The sequence below is a fragment of the Phodopus roborovskii genome, unplaced genomic scaffold (genome assembly GCF_943737965.1).
Source record: "Phodopus roborovskii unplaced genomic scaffold, PHOROB, whole genome shotgun sequence".
Lineage (NCBI taxonomy): Eukaryota > Metazoa > Chordata > Mammalia > Rodentia > Cricetidae > Phodopus > Phodopus roborovskii.
Genome location: NW_026126602.1, coordinates 3,827,755 through 3,847,851, shown reverse-complemented (window position 1 = coordinate 3,847,851; position 20,097 = coordinate 3,827,755). Strand labels below are relative to the sequence as shown.

At 47.0% G+C, this 20,097-nt stretch overlaps 1 protein-coding gene across 3 annotated transcripts in view; it reads left to right on the top strand.

The window, feature by feature from the left end:
- The window catches only part of Jcad (junctional cadherin 5 associated), a 39,508-nt gene extending 35,853 nt beyond the window's left edge, over positions 1-3,655 (top strand). For all 3 annotated transcript variants that reach the window (XM_051205753.1, XM_051205754.1, XM_051205755.1), the window contains one exon: positions 979-3,655. In XM_051205753.1, coding sequence (XP_051061710.1) covers positions 979-1,013 — 35 coding nt within the window. In that variant the 3' untranslated portion in view covers positions 1,014-3,655. The remainder of the gene's footprint in view (positions 1-978) is intronic.
- Positions 3,656-20,097: the final 16,442 nt, after the last annotated feature.

Below are 20,097 nucleotides of genomic sequence, written 5' to 3'. Positions count from 1 at the left end.
TCCAGTGTGCCAGGCTTCTGGAGCTGGGAGGATGAGAGCCTCCTCTCAGCAGCACACATTCCCCATTCTGGTGGCAGCTGGGTTGCTGTCCCTAAGTATGGTGCTCCATTTGGGAAATCCAGGCCATCAGGGCTCCACATGAGATTGTTTTCAGCGTAGGCTGTAGAAGGTCATTGTGGTACAAGAAGGTTCTAGAAGGTGTGCTGACAGGCAGGTCACCAGTCTTGGTCCTGCCTGCTGGCTGGTAGCAAGTGGAAACTGGAAACCTCTTCCTTCTGGCTATGCATTTGACATTTTAGGTCCCCCAAGCCTTGAAGAGAAGAATTAGTTCATAAAGATGCTTTCAAATCCTCTCAAGGAAGGATAGGAACTCGAGGTCCTGAGTTCACATCTCAACAACCCAAAAGCCAGTTGTAGAAGCATACCTGTGATCTCAGTGCTGTGATAGCCAAGACAGGATTTCTTGGAGATGATTGGCCAGCTAGATCAGTCAAATCAGTGAGCTTCAAGTTCAGGAAGAGACATTACCTCAAAAAATAAGGTGGTCACACAGGGAAAGAAAAAAATCAAGAACAAAGTGGAAAGCAATTGAGGAAGACATTGAATATCAACCTCTAGCCTCTGTAACACACTTGTATACACACACACACACCCCAAAAAGAATCAGCATTAGGCCAGGGTGTTGCTGTTGGCTAAGGTCAGTGAGTTTATTATTTGTATTGTACTCTGAGCACCAGGAAGGACCACTGGATCAGCTTTGCTCATCTGCGTTTATTTGGTAATGATCGTGTACATTCCTTGAAAATAATATTTCAGCCATAGTTTCTTACCCCCTAGTGAAGTAAGTTTGCTGAAGTGTCTAAAAATCAATTTTCTCTGCATGTGTTTTGTTCTCTAATTTATTTCCATTGTGTGAGGATTAAACCTAAAGCGTGGCAGGTGAATGTCCCACTGACCCTCCATTCTTCTTGTTTGCAGAGTCATATGATCCCAGCCGAGTGGAGAGGGTGTGACTGATGCTGGTGAAGCCCACGGGTGTTCTCTGGTGAACTCAACTGCCTTGTCCAGGCTGGAGCTGGAAACGGCTGGGTTTTCAGTGTCCAGACTCCTCCTAGCCTGTCCATGGGAAGTCAGCCATCCCTGCAGAATTGTTGTGGAGCTAAAGCAGGGGTGTTGCTGGCACCGTCTGTCTTTAGAGCATGGACATATAATTCCCATATTTAGAAATGAGTTTCCATATCAGTTCCCCTTTCTGGTGGATTAGGCAGAGCTGGTAAATAGCTTGGTGTTAATCTGTGAAAAATCAAATACGGAAGACACAGTGGGTGATTTCGATTGGACCATAACATCACCCATTCCCTGCCATATCTCCCCAGCTCATGCTTAGAGTGTGGCCAGGCCTCTGCTTGGTATTTGCAGTTATGGGGAATATGAGTGAGGATGTGTGACCCATTTTTATTACTCAACCTTCGGCAGTGTAACTTGTAAGTAACTGCTACCAGACTTACAGCAGCTTCTTTGTGTTCCCGAAGGGTCACACTCACGCTGTAACTTACCTGAGAAGCAAACATGCTGCTCTCTGCTTTGCACTCAGTCTTCCCTAGGTTTTACTTTCTGTGTGAATGTTTAGATATTCTTTATATGAAAAATAATTGCTGGTTTAAAACAGACCATGGTAACAAAGTAACTATATTTCTTTTTATAAAATTGCTATTTTTCTATGATGTATAAACAGTTCTTAGGTGGCAGATTTTTAAGGAAGTGCTATTTTATTTAAAAGTCTATCCCTGTGTGTGTGAGGGACCCAAGAGGGCCCACCTCGGCTCCAAAGCTGTTAGCCCTGCTCCAACTTCAGCTCTGCTCCTTTTAACTCTGTGTCAGGGAGTGCCAGTGAAAACCAATTACAGGTTCATTAACTCTCACAAAGATGTTTTTCCACAGATGGAGCTCTGAGGTTCCATTTCAAGTCACCCCCACCCCCTCAAAATTGGCCAACAATTTCATGGTCATTTTGCAGCCATCTCAACTAGAATTGCCAAAAAACAAACAAACAAACAAACAAAAAAAAAAAAAACCCATAGTTTCATCTTGTATCTCTGTGGAGAATCTGCCCCAAGAAGAATTTTTCCTCTTGCCCACCCTTTAAAGAAAGATATATTTTTGTCTAGAATGATCCCGATGATTAATCTTGCACATCGTAAGCAGCGTTTGGGAACAGTGCGCAGGTGGCGTTCTGTGTGTGTTTGCTGCGATGGAAGTCTCAGGAGGCCTGTGGTGCTACCCCTGCGTTTGCCTGCATAGTTTATGCATTTTTGGCATTTAACCCCTCTGTCTGAGGAAGGTATCCTTGCTACCTAACATTTTCCAATATGTTTGTCCCCTTTTCCCCCCTCCTTCTTTTTTGTTTCCTTCACTCTCTATTAATTTTTTGAGACATTTAGTTAATCTGTTTTGAGACCTGTCAAATTCCTTCAGTGTGAGTCATGGCTGGTCTGCCCTCTGGCCCTAAGAAGACTTTTATGGCCTCTTATCTATACATCTACACAATCTTATTTTATTTTCTAAGAACCTCACATGTTCTGACTGGACCGCACAGAACAGAATCCAAGCACACACCTTTCCAGACGTCCACGCCTGCAGCTTGGTTTGCACCTGTTCCTCATGCTCGTCTTCCGCCAGAGCTTGGCTCTCATAGAGAGAGGTGTGGGATGTAGGCACACCCCTGGGGCAGCGGGCAAGCAGGCTGGTGATCTGCAGTGGTGTCTGGATTACCTGCTAGGGACAAGTGAAGACTTCGCCACATGCTGGGCTCGGTGGGGCTGCATGTCCCTCCTTAATGTCAAAGCAGCCCTGTGCACATGTCCACAAGCACAGACCCAGTGCATGTCTGTGTGCATGCTGGTGCTCTGCTGACTTCCTGTCACGTGACCTGACACCATCCAAAGACTGTTTAAGAGAAAGAGAAGGATCCTGAAGGAAAGCTGTTGTGCCTTATGTATCTCAGTCTGGAATGGGATGCTCTTCCCTTTTGTCGTGTTTGAAATCATACCATGCTTCCCTGCAGCCATTCAGTCAAACTAGCAAATATTTATACTTTAACCTTAATTTTTCCAGATTCAAGCTTATATGCAAATCTTTTGGAAGGAAGTGGTAACATTGAATTTAGTAACTTGAAAACTTGACCTTTAACTTTTCATACCCAAGATAATGTATATCTGACCAAAAATTGTCTTGCTGGGGTCTTGAGTTCAATACTAACCATCATTCCCTATGTAAATTTTACATGTTTCCATGACTGTTGGTAGAAAAAGTTTTCCATATTTTGTGTTTGTCAATTGTTTTTCTCATTATACATGTTGGTATTTAGTAATTTGGAGCTTGTAAAATTTTGACCATTTGAACTAAAAATTATAGGAGGAATTGTGCCTGTGTTGTTTCTGAAATTGCAGAAAGGAGGGGAAAGTGGTAGTTTGGGGCCTCTTTAGGGAAATTTTTCTGAAGGATTGAAAATGGGGTATCTTTTACCATATTCAATTGTATTTCTATAAACCCTAGAAATCCCCTAAAGATGCAGCCAGTCCCTGGATGAAACCATACAATTATTTCCATAATTATAAACATTTATTTCCTTTATTAATAAAGACCCTGAATCATCTTTGGTATTGTGGCTCCCTTACTGTGACAGTAGATGTGGATTCTGATGAGTTGAAAGTTGCAGGAAGATTGCCGGCCGTAAAGACATATGTCATCCTGTGGCACCCAAAGAGTTTGTCTGCCCAATTTGACATTTTATTGCTTGTTTGAAATGCTTAGCTAATAAATACACCATTGTTGGCCCAACCCCTCCTCCAAAGTGATCAGGGCAGTAGAAGTCTTGTGAGCAGTTGTTAGTGTTGGGGAGCATCATCTGTGGTGGGATTGGCTGTGCTAGGGCAGCTGCAGTCGGGGCGGGGTGGGAGTAATACTTAAGCTCTTGCAGCCAGAGGTTCGTTTCCTTTCTGCTTTGATTTTGACTGCACATTTTGTACATCTGTGAGTGGGAGGAGAATTGCCACTCAGGACAGGATCTAAGAGACACATTCCAAATGGCCCTTGAAGAGACTGAATGGTGGGAGGTCCTTGTCCCAGAACGTGGGTTGGTTCACTTTGTGACCCTCAATTGGAAGAAGGGTAAAATGATTAAATACAACCATAGAAAGACTGGTCCACAGCCTGTATGTTTTGTTAACAAGAAGAATGGTGAGGCCAAGTCTATAAATTCAGACCACAGCCCCTTGAAAAGTTTCCTGTGGTCTGACCGCCTGCTCAGCAGAACAGTCCAAGCTTCAGCAGCATTGTGGGAGGCAGACTAGACTCCTGCCTGTTGGTGGCCTTGACTTTGAGAGCCTCTGTCTCAACTGGAATTATTAATGTAACAAAGGCCAGGGAGGGGCTTGGGAGGCTGTAGACAGCCCAGTCTACAATCTGTGTGCAAGCCTTCTCATAAGACAACAGTCCTGCTGGTACAGCCCCTCCCACATCTGCCTCCCTGAAGTCACACCTCACAGCAGAGCCCAGGTGTGTGACACTGAGAAAGAGAGAGACCCAGGCAAGTTCAGGGTGAGAAGCAGAACTCAGCAATGAAAACCACATGGCAAGAGTCAGGGAAAACTGTGACCCCTGTCCAGACGATAAAAATCAGCTAAGTCCTTATCATCTGGGTCAGCTGCCATCCAGTCCCCAATGAGGCCTGTCAGGCAAGCTGAGCATGCCCAAAATCATACACTGTGGTAAGGATAAGGTGCAGGGACCTAGAAGAACCTACGTCTGTTTCTTTTGCCCAGCTTCCTTAGCACTTAGGGCAAGTGGAAAGGGTTCTGGAGACTGCCCTGTGGTCACCTCCAGGTGGGGTAGTCTAGGAGAATCTTGGATAATGGGAGGTAAAGGCAGGTGGGGAATAGTCACATGGAGCCCTGTGGTCACCTCCAGGTAGGGCAGTCCAGGAGAATCTTGGCAGGCGGGAAATAAGGCAAAGCACAGCACAGCAGCAGGTGGAATGGCAGGATGGAGGCCTCCAAAGAGTGTGCACTGTCTCAGGATGGCTGACCTGCTCTGAACCTATGCTCCAGATAACTTTTTCACAAAACTATCAGTGTTTACCATCTAACTGAGGTACAGAAGCTGCCTAGATGCCAAGTGCAGTGGCTCAAAGTATGGGTACTGCAGGACAGATGACATAGCAAGCACCCCCCCACCAGAATTTATTGGGGTTGAAAGTCCTTAGTGTGGTTTCACCCACAGAGACTCACTGATGCAGTGACCTATGGTCCATTCCAAGGGCAGGGTCCCAATTTCTATTTACTCAGGGACCACCCATCAGTTCTTGACTTTCTTATCTACCTCTCTTGCTAGGATAGATGTATCTGGCATGCAGAAATGGCCCTGGCATGAATGGGTACCCAAAGCATAGAGAATGTAGCCAAGCTTGATGTTACGGAGCAAGTTCTGTTAGGGCACTTTGCAGGCTTTAAGTTGGAGCCCTTGTGTGTCAGGGATTCTGCCTGTCCAGCATGACTGTTCTGTAAGCAGATAGAGACTTCATGTCCCATCATGTTCTTGGCTTGCTGTTGCTTCTAGTTAGACTAATAAACCAACCTGTTGTTCCTGGGTTTTAAAAAATGGGGGCCAGCAAGATGACTGGGTAAAGGTGCTTGGCAATAAGCCTGTGACCAACATGGCCGGAAAAGAGAACCGATTCCTGTGTGTTGTCCTCTGATCTCATGTGTGTGCTATGGGACACACACACAACACAAAAATCAATATAATGGGCCAGGGAGATAAGTTCACATAAAGGTTCTTGCCTCCAAGCTTGGTGACCTGAGTTCAGTTCCTGAGGCCCTCATGGTGAAAAGAGAGAAGTGACTCCTACAAGTTGTCCTCTGCCCCCCTCCACACACAATTCTAAAAAGAAATGCATCCTTCCTTCCAGCTGGAACTTCTGTCTTTCCCATTGGCTTTTTCAGGCTGGTTTCTTCTCTGCCTAGATGCCATGTATGTGTGGCTCAGGCTTGCTTGCTCGGGGCCTTGGAGGCCCTCCAAAATTTCAGTTCACATTAAGTTTCAAAGTAAGGACTTGCCCTCACTTGATTGATAATTTAATTCACAGATTAGGATACAAATGAAAAGTCCCCTCACCAAAGCAACACTGTAAAATGAAATACAACTCCTAGGACTGATGGCCCCGCCCTAGGCCTGTCTCTGCTATTAACCAGCCTTGAACTTGGCCACCCACTCTGGAATGGGAGAAAGGGATTGAACTTTCTATGGTGCTTTCCAGCTCTGAGATTGGGTGACTAGTTTTTGGCAAATCTGGAATTCATAGGAACCCTGGCCCTGCCAGAGGGGTAGAAAATAAGACAGTTGGAAAGTGTGGCTCTGTGGGTTTGACCTCCTAAGGACTGGAGCCCTGCTGTTGCTATCTCAGCCAGGGTGGTCTTTTCCCATTTCTCTTACCTCACTGTAATTCTGCATCCACTCAGGGCTGGTGATACTGGATTCTGGTGCTGGACATGGGGGTTTGCAGGTGTGGCTGCAGCCCACAGTGCAGTAGTCAGCTGTCCCTGTCCATGGTCTTTCCTGGAGCGTGGGATGTGAAGTCCTCACGTGCTCTCAGGGGCAGATTGCTCCCATCAGGCTTGCTTAGACCCCACATGTGGCCTCTTTTCTGGGTGTTCAGCCAATAGTCTGCAGGCTATAAACATTGTCATTGGCGGGGATCTGGAGACAGCATTCCATGGGGATCAGTGTTGGTCCCCCCCTCCCCGTTTGATTTTGGTGGGAGAACCCAGCTGTCACTGGAGTTTAAAGAGAGTCCAGGCACTCTGCATTTGCTGTTCCTTTTCTTCCCTGCCTCTGTCCTGAGCTTAGGATAGTAGGGTCAGTTTGTGTGCCTTTATTTACCTAGTATTTGTTTGGGGTCCTTCAAACACACAACATGAAAACAAGGGAACCATATCAATTCCTTGCTGTGTGTCACACATACCATATGTGTTGACTAGTCTAATGGGACACCAAGTGGCCTCAGAGAGGGTGAGTAACTGCTAGTGGCACCTTGCTTGCAGCAATACAAGGCTCCAAGTCTGTTCTTATAACCAAGTGCGTGCTGCTCATCTTAGCCTCCTGCACCCTAAGATAATCAGAGAACTGGTATTTAATTAGGAAACACAAAAGCAGACTTCGTAAAAATACTGCATATTTGTGAAGATCTGGTGCAGTTATCCATGCCAGCATCGCACTTAACAGCGGCTTAAACAAGATGGGAGCTTATTTCTATCACCATTTGAAAGAACCTAGAAGTAGGCAGTCCGGGACTGGCATGTTGGTTCAAAGATGATTCCGCTCCAGAATCCTTATACAGTAGCTTCCATCCTAAAGGAACCTCATGGACCAAGACACCTATTGGAGTGCCAGCTATCACCAATACCTCCTAGATGGCTTTTGAGAAATATCCCCCCCAATGAATTAATTCCCTTTGAAGGGTTTTCCAGGAAGTCCTATATTTTAAACCCATTTTCCATTTCTAAGAAGTTAAATGGTCAAACTAGCTTCACAGAAGTCCAGAGACAATTATCTGTGTAACTGGGCACCACTGGGGATAGTCAATGTTCTATTACCAATGAAGACAGTGGCCATAGGAAGTGCCTGGCATACTTTCCCTTGGGCAGATAGATGCTGGTCAGCCAGTAGGGCAGACGATCATGTGTGTGCCAGATTCTGGGGAAAGTTGTTGAGACAGAACTCTCCCACCCAGGCATGCTGGAGATCCATGTCATCAAAACGGAACATGCTCGGAGACCAGGGCACTTTAAGTAATGTTTCACTGGAGCCAAGGATGAACCATGGGTGAGGGGACCAGCCCTGACCACCTGCCACTGCCATCCACAGGGACTGTGGGACACATACAGAGACACAGACCACTGGACACATGAGGAACCAGGGCTGGAGAAAACCAGCAGAGCTCACACAGCCCTATAGACTGATTTTGATTTGGACCTCCAGCTCACAAATAAGGACACAGAGAATTATTATTATTAAAGCTTGTCCTTAGCTTAGGCTTGTTCCTAACTAGTTCTTACATTACCTAATCTTTTAATTTACATTCTTCTACATGTCTTGGTTACCCTTACACTGTACTGCCCATCCTGATTCCTTCATATCTAGCTGGTGACTCTCTCTGCTGGAAGTCCTGCTTTTTTTCTCCTGCCTGCCTATTGGCCATTCAGCTTTTTATTACATCAAGTACAGCAATGCATCTTCACAGCATACAAATACTCGACAACACAGCCCCTTTACCCATCGACTTCCTGAAGGCCCAGACCCCTTGCCCTTGGAACACTGCTGAGTCAGCAGGAGGTTGCAGGAGTCCTTGCTCCTACAATAGTGACATGATTCTTTCAGTGTGGGGTGATGCTTTTAGTCTTTTAGATCACTGAAGTCTATGTAAATCTTTGGTAGCAGATTATCTTCAGGGTTTTTAAGAGATTAGAAGTTCAAGACAAAAAACAAACAAACAAACAAACAAACAAAAACTCACTATTTATGCCAGGCTGGCCTTGAACTTGTGATCTGCCCACCTCAGCTCCTGAGCTGGGATTACAGGAGTTCATCACCAAGCCCCCATTATTCACTTACCTTCCTTTCCCCTTACTGATTTTCTCTATACTTCTCTAATCATCCCTCTTGCCTCCAGTCTTTTTGTTTGTTGTTTGTTTTGATGCAAGTCTTACTGTGTAGCTCTAGGTGTCATGGAACTTACTAATTAGACCAGGTTGGCCTCTAGCTCACAGAGATCTGCCACCTCCTACAAGTGTTGGGATTAAAGGTATGCACCACCACACCTGGCCTCCTGTCTTTTTTTATGCATATGAAATAAAGCCTGTGATACTTATTCATCTTTTTGAGTCTGACTTACTTCACTTATGATGAAATCCCATAACCTTTGCTTTTAAATAACAGGGGCTTATTCTCCTTTATGACTGAATGATACTCCATTGTGCATATACAACTCATTTTATCCATGTGCCCATTAATGGACACCTAGGCTGATTCCATGAACTGATTATTGTGAATAGTGAACAAGGCCAAACTTAGCAAATGACAAGTCACAAGGCATATGAATTCTAAAGACAGGTCATGACCAGAGAGAGAGAGAGAGAGAGAGAGAGAGAGAGAGAGAGAGAGAGAGAAACTGGCTTTTACTTTGCTCTGTTCAAAAAACTTCAAACTAAGGGAAGCGAGCTGCCATGTCACAAACTCTCAAGCAGTTCTATGGAAGGACTCACATCAGCTTGGGCAGAGCTCTTCAGCCCTGGAAATACCTTCAGATAGCAAGCCAGCATCTTGGACGTGACAGTGGCCTTCAAGTCACAGCCCCCCTGCCCAAAGCAATGTAGATGCTGGAGTGTTCTGTGCTTTTAAATAATGAACAATAGCCTACAGGTGATGGCAACTTGCTGACTTTTTCTGCGACCCCAGCCCCACAGTAGGCAAGCACTCTATCACTGAGCCACCACCGGAGTTGCCCTGAAGAACATGCATGTTGATGGTCCCATCTTTTTACCTGGTGAACACCCTTTCTGTCTTATATTAGGGAAGAATAACGAGAGGCTGGCAAGGCATGACCTCTGACCTCTGTCTTTGGGAGAGGCCTTTTATGCATAAGTTTAGATGGATGGGCACAGGGCTGCACAGTTCACGCCAGAGTTTTAGAATGACTCTTTCCTATAAGGATGCTTATCCCTGAGGATTTCTTGACAGTGTAATTGCACCCATATCCTAACTGGCTCAGCTCCATCCTGTGCAGGCAAGGACAGTGAGGGAAAAGCTAAACTTGGTAAAATGCTTTGCTTCCTTTACAGTGGCCACTGTGATTGAGTTTGCAAGCTTCCAAAAGACATCTCAGTGACTTCATTTACATCTTAAGCAACAGTTCAAATGACAGAACTGTTGCTCATCATAAGGGTTGTGTATCACACACTTAAGGAGTGTCACCTGAGGAAATAAAATATGCACGGCCAAGTGGGGCATCAGTACACCTTGACCACCTTGTACATGGTCTGTATTTCTCCTGTTGCCATTGGCTTGAGAGAGAGAGAGAGAGGGATGCTGTCTGATGGGTTTCTCTGAAACATGCACATACACACAATGCTTTGAGATAGGGCCTTGTTATATAGCCAAGGCTGGCCTTAAAGTTGGGACAACCCTGCCTCAGCATCTTGAGTTATGCAATAACATGAGTGCACTATACCCAGCATTAAAAACTGTGTGGTTTCTGTAAAGATGGAGACCAGGGCATGCATTTGAGTTTGTGGAATGCAAGTTGAAAATGCAGCCACATGTCTATGTATAGATAGTGTGTGGTGTGAGTGATAGATACAGTCTCTGACATTTAAGTGTTTGTTCCTTAGTTAGTGGCCCTGTTTGGGGAGGCTTAGGAGGTATGGTCTTGGCTTCCTGGTTGCCATTTGGGTTGTAATTATAGCCATGTCTGGTGCTTGCTGCCCTGTGTCCCTGCCAGAATGGTGATGAATTCTTGTCCCTCCAGCTTGCTAAGACAGATGGCCACAGTGACATCTGGTGTCAGTAGACCAGGCTGGCCTCAAATTCACAGAGATCTGCCTGCCTTTGCCTCCCGAGTGCTGGAATTAAAGGCAAAAACCACCACACCACTGCTCTGCACTGAGAAAAGGGATTATTTGGCTCATATTTCTTGGCCCACAGTCCATTGAGAGCAGTCAGGGCAGGAACTTACAGCAGGAACCTAGAGGCAGGAACTGAAGCAGAAACCATGGGATGCTGCTTACTGGCTTGCTCCCCCTGGCTTGCACATCCTGCTTTCTTATAGAACCCAGGACAAGCTGCCCAGGGGTGGCACTGCCCACAGTGACCTAGTCCCTCCCACATCAAACACTGAGCAAGAAATTGTCCCACAGGTTTGTCCACAGGGCAATCTGGTGGAGACATTTCCTCAAGTGAATTTCCCTCTTCTCTAATGATTCAAGCTTGTGACATGTTGACAATAAGTAAACAGGATACCAGCTTCAGAGATAACAGATACAGACAAATGATGCACAAAACATCTGGTTTGTAGAGCCAAATTGCTGAAGGTCCACCGCAGTGCTTTGCCGCACACAGGAGCCAGGTGATTTCACAGGGGACCCTTGGCATGTAGGAGAGGCTGCTGGGAAGTGGAGAGCTCCTCAGAGATGGACAGTGCTGGGCCCCTGCAGCCCTTGGGGAGAGGAGGCTGCCATCCTTGCACACTCAGCTCAGAGGAGATGGCCTGCTGTATCTAAACACTAGAGGGCAGTGTATGCTTGTGCCAGGGAGGATTTGGGACCAGAGGCACTTGTGGCCACACTCCCACCCCTGGGAGGTACATGGCCACACAGTCTAGCACAGAAAAAGGCTTTTAAGGCCTATTTTTGGACTCCTGCCTTTGGGAAGTGTGACCTCTGTTGTAAGCTTATTTGTGTCTTACACAGATAGAGTCTGCAGTAATTGAGACCTTGGCCACTTACTCTGTGATGCAGAGAGTCGTCTGTAGAAAGGCTGTCTGGGGACTGACAGTGTGTATGGGAGGGGCTCAGCACAGTGTCCCAGCAAATGTACAGTGCTAGTCAGTAGTCATCTTGCTAGCCAGGACAAGAGACTTTCCCCCAAAGACCAAGTGGTAAGAACCTGGTCCCTGGCTAGTCTAGTGCTACTGGGATATGCTGTGGACTCCTAAGAGTTGAACTTCAGGAGGCTGGGAGTAAGGTCATAGGGGGCTATCCATCCAGGGTACTGTGTTTACAACAGTGCTCTCTCACAAACCAAACCACTACAGCGTCCACCCTGTCCCTGGCCTTCTGTCCTGTGAGTGTAGGGAATATCGAGGGACAGAGGCTGGGCTCTGTGCTCTGCTCAGACAAAGGGACTACAAACATTCATCTCCCAGTGTCCACACTGACGAAGCATAGCATTGGAGGGTGAGCCCTTCCTGGAGGCAGGAGAACAAAGTGACAAGGACTTCCTAAGGGACATTTGCAGATGTCCTGGGCACAGAGGGCAGCAAGGAAGGAATAGATGAACTGGGGTCATATTGTCATGGCTGTTCTATGTCACTGCCTACGTTTATTAATAAATGAGACTCAATGAAGAAGATTCTAAACCTCAGACTGCTCTGTGTATGTGCATGTGTGTGCTTGAGTAGATGGGGTTAAACATTTGAAAGGGGAAAAGTCATGGCCTAGACTAGATTTGACGTTTGGGTGGTAACATCAAACTTTCAGAGTGGGATTAATTTTGTGAAAACTTGATTTGTTTTTATTTTGAAAAACAAGGAAATTTTCAAATCTCTCTTTCTTTCTGTGTGTGTGTGTGTGTGTGTGTGTGTGTGTGTGTGTGTGTGTGTATATGCTACAGTGCATGTATAGATAGATGCCAGAGAACACCTCCCACCTTGTCTGAGATAGGGTCTGTTGCTGCATGCACCAGGCTAGCCAGCCTTCAAGCTTCTGGTGATCCTGCTGCCTTTGCTCTGGCCTTTTGAGACAGGGTCCAACTCTGGCCCAGGTTGGCCTAGAATGTTCAGTCGTCCTGTCTTAGCCTCCTGAGTGTTGGCATCACAGGCCTGCACCACTCTACAGGACAGAAATTTAATCTTGGAAAACAACAAAACTATTTCTGTTTTCTTCATCACTAGAAGCTGCCAGACACAGGGCCCAGCACTAAGTAGGCCATGGATGTCATCATGATGTAGCGAACCCTTGCTGCCTGTTACCTGTGGGTATTAAGATGGTCTTTAAAGCCTTTGCAATGCTGTCCCCTGCTGGCTAGTTCTTGAAGATGCTGGGTAACCTCCCTCAGAAACTCTGGGTGTGGGGTTCAGAGTGTGAAGGCTCTGTGTGCCTGTGTTCTGTGGGTTGTGGCAAAGGTCGTGTGTCACGGGAGCTAGCACTGAATGCCTGTGCGCTGTGGGCACTGCACATCTTGCCTGAGTGTACTGAATAAATGTTTGTGCTGAGGCTAGCATTTCTCAGGGAAGGATGTGTGGAGCCTCTGACTGGGAGAACCGGTGGCCCTTGTCTTGTGATGCTGAAAAAAAGATGAGCCTTGGATGAGTAATGAATTCATTTCCCACAGAGCCCAAGGTCTATTATCGGTGCTCTCCCATTAGAAATGTGTGTGCTACTGGCTGGACAGTTCTTCAGACTGGTTCAGAAGTGGGTGCACACAGAGGGGTGTTCAACACACAGGTGGGTCCAGAGTAGCATAAAAGCACATTTCTCTAGAGACCACACAGACAGCCCAGGAAGCCTCCTTAGAGAATCTAATGCCAGCCTTGCAGGTGGCAGGCTCGAAGATGGCCTTGCTCACATCTTCTCCTGTCCCGAGACTTCCGTTATCCACCTGGGAGGAAGAGGAAGACAGAACGACATCCTGGTTGTCTAGGGTCCTGGCCCCAATGTACATTTAATTGGCTGCACCCCTATCCATGCCGATTCAGAGTTTCTGCTCCTAGGTTGATGAGGACAAATCTCTCTCCCTGGTGGCTCTCCACTGAGACCACAGCTGCCGCATGGCAGCACCCTTCAGTGGCAGCCAGTTTTCCAATACTCAAAAGAGGAAAGGTGATTTGGAGCTCTTGTGGTGGAATAAACTGCTTACCTCACAGCTAGGGAGCCAGAGAAAGAGAGAGTGGAAAGGGCTGGGTCCCCAGTCTCCATCAGTGACATCTTTTCCTGACCTAAGGTCTCTCACAGAGGCCACTTGTAGAGGTCACATACTTGTGGTATCCAGGAGCACACCACACTTCCCCTCTGCACCTCCCCATGGGGATCAGACCTCCAAACACTGGCCTTTGGGGGATACTTAAGATTCAGCCCGGAGAACTTTTCTAGAACCTTGGCAAGCTCTAACACATGGGGAATTCTCCATACCAATTGCAGGTACTACGCAGAGGTTCTAGACAGAGGGTCCAGGGTGCTTCTTGTTTTTAATCTCCTCTTTTCCCAAACCTGGGGTTGGGTCAAGGGTCATATGACCACCACAGCTCCCACTATTTGTGGCCCTTCTAGAAGCAGGGGTGGGGCACTAGCTGTGTGAAGGTGGTTGGAAGGCAAAGTGACATCTAAGTGAAGTGAGGCACGGGCACCAGAGAGCTGGCTCTGTCTGGGTGGATGAAGAGCAATGCCACCCTGGGAAATATGAGCCTCAGGACAGGCTGTGTTGCTGAGTCAACTTCCTCCCCATCTCCACTCTGACCTGTCTTCTGCCCCCTCCCTCCCTTTCATCAAGAAATTTCCTTCCCAAGTTTGTTCAGGAGGTAGGCACTCCAAACATTGTCTGTCCCCTTCTCTGACCCTTCCAAGACCTGGATACCGAGGAGCCTGAACTAAAACCTACAGCGAAGAAAGGCTCTTTTTTTTTTTTTTTTTTTTTTTTTTTTTGTCTAATTGACTGAGGTGGGTTTTTTGTTTGTTTGTTTTGACCGTTTTATACTTGTATAAAATGCATTCTGGATGCATTCTGGTTGCTCACTTCCATATCTCCCTTTCATACTCCCCTCCCCTCACAGACACATTCACACACACACACACACACACACACACACACACACACACTTCTCCCTGGCAGTCCCTTTCCCTCTTACTTTGTTGTGTGACCCATTTGTTTTAAACGGGGCTATGTGTGTGACCACTGGGTTGAGATTACCCACTGGAGCCTGGTGAGGTCTCAACTGGAAACAGTGACTTCCCCTTCCCCTGACTCTCTCTAGGAAACAGTTCAGCAATAGTGGCCCGGGCCCCCTGAGCCCCTCCTCCGCCCACGTCTGGCTGTGGGTGGCTCATTCCGTGCAGACCCAGTGTAGTCATCCTGCACTTGTGATTGCCATGCTGAGTTTTTCCCAGAAGACAGCGTTCACAGCCCTTCCCCCATCTTCCAGCTCTCATCTCTCTCTGTTCCCTCTCCCCTGGTGTTTCCTGAGCCCAGGAGGGGATAGTATAATTGTCTTCTTCATGGAGGAGCACTCAGCTGTCATTTATTTTCAGCACTTTGTACAGCCATGGGTCTCTGCCATTCACTGGTGTTACTGGAAAGTGTTTCTGAGTAGGGCTGAGAGTAACAGCTCCCCTGTCCCTGGTTTCATTTTTCACCTTCTGACGATCATGGATGAGTCCCTCTGTCATTAGGCAAGAGGGTAGCCCAATTGATGGTGGTGGGTTTCTTAAATCGGACTTGAGGGTGGGCCAGGAATGGGGCCTAGTACTGGGTCACGCAGTCATTAGACAGCCAGCATTGTGGTGCATCTTGGAGGAGGGCCTCAATCATGTTGTGGGGTACTGTGAGTATAAGATCTTGACCCAGAGTTAACGCCTTTGTTTTCTTTCATTAGACTAGCAGTAGCTGCCACAGCTCTTGGACAGGTGGGCCATCTTGTGGCTACAGGGTCCAATCACATGGACAGGTATGTCACAGGGTCTTTCCCTGACCCCAAAGTTTAGGTTAAATCCCCTTCTGTCTTTTGTTTCATGGACAAGCAAATGAAAGGTTTTGAGTCATCTGGAAATTCTAAGGCTGGAGTGGAAGTTAGAGCTGCATTTAAAGCCTCAAATGTCTTTATTTAGTCTCAACCAGATTAGGGGATTAATACCCCCCACCGCACTTGGTGCTTGTTATTTCCACAAACTCTGGTATCCAGAGGCTGCAAGAGCCAGCTGCACCTAGGACTGAACTATTGAACCTGTGTCTCAGTCTTTGGAGTTGGGAACTGAAGGATGGCAGGAATCCTACTCTGAGACTCCTTTTGCCTCCCCTCAGCTGGTAGCCAAGAGAAGTGGCCTTCTATAATTCTTGCAGCAGTCCCCCAGTGGCTATTTTATAATCTATTTTCCCAGGAAACCTCTGACAGAAGGCAGAGAATCTGTGTTTTTAAATCCTGGTGCAACCTGGTCCGCCAGGTATGTTGCCTGCTGTAACCCCTCACTGGGGTTATCCATTTAATGGCAAAGATGGGTTGATTCACTGCCAATGGGAGGCTGAAGCTTGGTGTTGGGGCAGCCCTTGAGTTTGGTTCCTTCTGACACAGGGAGAGAACTCCAGCATTTCTCTGGGTATCTGTAAGTCTCACTGTGTCTCATCATCAGAGAAGGTGATGGTAGCATTCAGTTTATGCAAAAGGTATTGTCCCTTTCAGTTTTTTATTGTTAAACACCATGTAAGCTACCTCCAGCAACTGAGACCTACTTATACATTTGAATATTTCTAACTTTTATATTTTTTCTAATATCTGGGGCCAAAATTGAGTGACAAAGGAAATCTTTAGCAGTTGCCTTTAACCCTTTAAAAGGGACCTAACAAAAGTTGCTTAAAGTGTCCGTGGTCAGTGTTGGGCAGAAGGGAAAACTGTTCCATGCAGGCAGCATTGTCTGGGCAGCAACCCCTCTGCCCAATCCAGAGGCACTGCTTTCTTTTTTGTTTTTTGTTTTGTTTTCTTTTTTCAGAGAATGGTGGGTTGTATGGATCATTGTTTTAAAAGGCAACATAAATCATGAAAGAGAAAGAAGTGGAAGCTCCTCTTTTCCTTCAGGCTCAGCCCAGGGGAACCTTTGCCTCTCCCTAGGGCTGCTTAGAGCAGGCAAGGAAAGGGTCAGAGGGAATTGCTCGCCTGGGGGACTATTTCCTCTCCCTGTGTGCATTCCTCTTAGAGGGCAGGGACCCCTGGATGAGAGGCCCATGTCCCCCAACCTCCAGACAGGGATAAGCCCTTCCTGCTCCTGGAGTGAGGTAGGTGGAGGTTTTTTAGGTTTCTCTGGGTGACCTGGAAACGCCAAAAGGATTTGGGTCTCCAACAGGAGGGGCACAGGTCTTAAAGCCAGGTGGTTCTCACTCCAGAGAGTCATTGGTCAATACAGGAAAACAGAAACACTGACTGAAACACAAAGAAAGACACAGTAAACCAGGGGTGGCCACCATACATCCATACTCCTTGACTGACAGGGGGATCCAGTGATACCTCACCTGGATCCCAGACCCTGGATGAGCAGCCACACCCAACCTCACCTATGTGTCCAAACAGAAGGCGCCTTAATCAGACATAACCTCTGAGGTGACAGACCAGGTGACCTGATTTTTTTTTTCCCTTTTGGGGAGGAGGTATCAGACTCCTCTGAAATATTAATTAGATTGATCAAAGGGAGGCCTGGGGACCTGCAACATCTCAGATTGCACACCCCCTAGGAGTCCCCCGACTGCTGTACTCTTCTTGCTCCAAAGGGGCTCCGAGACCACTGGCGTCTCAAGGTATGGTCCTTGGGACCTCCAAAAATGTGGGCTATTCACCAGAGAAGACTGCTTAGGCAAGGGTTTAAGCCAATAGAAAGTCTATGTTAGCCAGCCAGTGACTACACCGAGTGTTCAGGATCCCACTGTAGCCCTTTCTTCCGGTGAACTTTTAAGCACTGAGTTGACATACTTCAGTTAGCAAGAACAGTTAGCCAAAAGCAGAACTACAGAAGTCAAAAAACAAAGTTAGTACTTTTAGAGACTTTCCCAGAACGATGAACTTTGGTGGACTATGTTTCTGTTTGAGTTTTGGCAGGTCTACATGCTGAGTTTTACAACCTAAATGGTACTTCCATCATGGAATCAGTTACTTTAAAGTCTTGGGCCTGCTAAGTCTGGGGCCCTGTTGCACCTCTATGTGCTTTCTTCAGTTTGAGCAGGTTAAATACAGCACTATTGCTGTTGCTTCCTGTCAGATAGGCTAAAGATGAAAAGATCTTGTGGCCTGAGCCAGGCAGGGTAGTGTATACCTTAATCCCAGTACTCGGGAGACAGGAGTTGGAGGCAGGATGATTACAATTAAGGAGAGTCTCAGCTATCGAGAGAGTTCAAAACCAGCCTGGGCTACATTAGACCCTATGTGGTGGTTTGAGAAAATTGGTTCCCAGAAGAAGTGACATTATTAGAGGGTATGGCTTTGTTGGAGTAGGTGTGGCCTTGCCGGAGGAAGTGTCACTGTGTGGGACAGGTTTTGAGGTCTTCTGTGCTCAAGCTATACTCAGTGTGACACTCAGTTGCTTCTGCCGGGTACAGATCAAGATGCAGGAATCTCAGCTCCTTCTCCATGTCCGCCTTGCATGCCACACACCATGACAATAACGGACTAAACCTCTGAAATTGTAAGCTAGCCCTAATGAAATGCTTTCCTTTATAAGAGTTGCCATGATCATGATGTCTCTTCACAGCTATAGAAACTGCAACTAAGATACCCTATCCAAAAAATAGAGGGAATAGAGAAAGAAAACAAGGTTGGTTGAGGATGCTGGGAATCACCTTGGTGTCCCAGTGTCCTGAAGACCAAGGCTTTCTCACTGCAGGCTGGGCAAAGTCATTGTCTCAGGAGCAGGTTGTATGAGCTGCTCACTCTGTAAGCATGGCCTGTGCTGTCTTCCCCATTGATAGAAGGTCTTTCTGGCATGTCACTTGTCAATGACACTTTCCTCAGCAGCTGGCCTCAAACTTTCCTTTCCCAGAACAGTCACTTCTCATCAGCCACCCTCCACTGTACATGGTGGCCCTCACTGGTGACATCGGTGGCTTTCCCAGCTCTTCCCTCCAGCCCTGTATGTAAGTCAGCCACGATCTGTCCCCTCGGGGCCACTGATGTGCTCTGCACTCCCTCCAGTGGTCTTGCATTGTTTTGGACACAAATGAGCAGCACCAGGTGAGACCTGTGGAGGATTCCCATTCTTCCCCGGGAGACTTGTGGGGCAAGTGATGCCCAGGATGGGGGTGAGGCACCAGAAAGCTTTAGTGTCTGAAAAGTTCAAACAGGCATCCACCTACACTCTTCCTAAGGATGAGCTTTTAAATTTGTATTTTGAGAAGGGGGCCTTGTGTACACCAATCTGGCCTTGAACTTGAATACATAGCCAAAGGGATGACCTAAAACTCCTGGGCCGCCTCCTGTTTCTACTTCACAGGGGCTGGCATCACAGGTGTGTGCCACCACAGCTGGCTTGATGGTGCTCTTAACAGTGGGGAAACTTTGGACACCGATGTTGTCTTAGTCACTGTCCTATTGCTGTGAAGAGACACTGTGACCACAGCAAGTCTTATAAGAGAAAGCATTTAACTGGAGGGGAGTGGGGCTTCCTTAGTCCATTGTGATCATGTCAGAGAGAATGGCAGCGGGCATGGCAGGCATGGTGTCAGAGAAGTAGTTGAGGACAGAGAGAGAGAGAGAGGGAAAGAGAGAGAGAGGGAGAGGGAGAGGGAGGGAGAGACTGGGCCTAGCATGGGCTTTTGAAACCTCAAAGCCCACTTCCAATGATGTATTTCCTTTGATAAGGCCACACCTCCTATCCCTTCTAATCCAATCAAAGAAATCCACTCCCTGGTGACTAAACATTCAAATACATGAGCTTGTAGAGCCATTCTTGTTCATGCCATCATGGCTGTCATTCTGGTTTTCTCTCTGTCCTGTCCTGTCTCCCTTTGCTCCTCCGCTCTTCCCTCCTTTCACCAGCTCTGTCCCTCATTCCTTATTCCCTTCCCTCCCCTTTCTCTCTGCCCTTCTTTCTTCCTCCACCTCTGTTGTCCCTCCTACCATTCTCTCCTCCCTCTCTCCTTTTCTCTTCTCCCCATTTTCATCTGTCTCCTCTCTTTTTCTTTCTGTACTCTTTCTCTGTCCATCCTTCCCCTCCAGCCTTGTTCAGTGGCCTGTGGACCACCAGCAGCAATAGCCCCTGTGTACTTGTGGGAATTGTGAGTTCCCAGGCACCAGCTCCTTCCCCTGAATGGAATAAGCTATTGGGGCTGGGATGGTAGTTAGTGTGGAAAGCAGAGAATTCTTCCTCTTACTGTTCAGAGTGGCTTGAATGTGATGCCTCTCTCAGTAACACAGGCCAATTCATGGGCAGTGATTGATCAGCCTTGTAAACATGCTAAAATTGGGTATATTGATCTCCATCTATCCCTGTGTGTTTATTGACTTGGGAAACAATATTAAAATATAAATAACTATCGAGCTAGCAGATCATAGTAGCTCAATTGGGCTGTTGGTTCTCT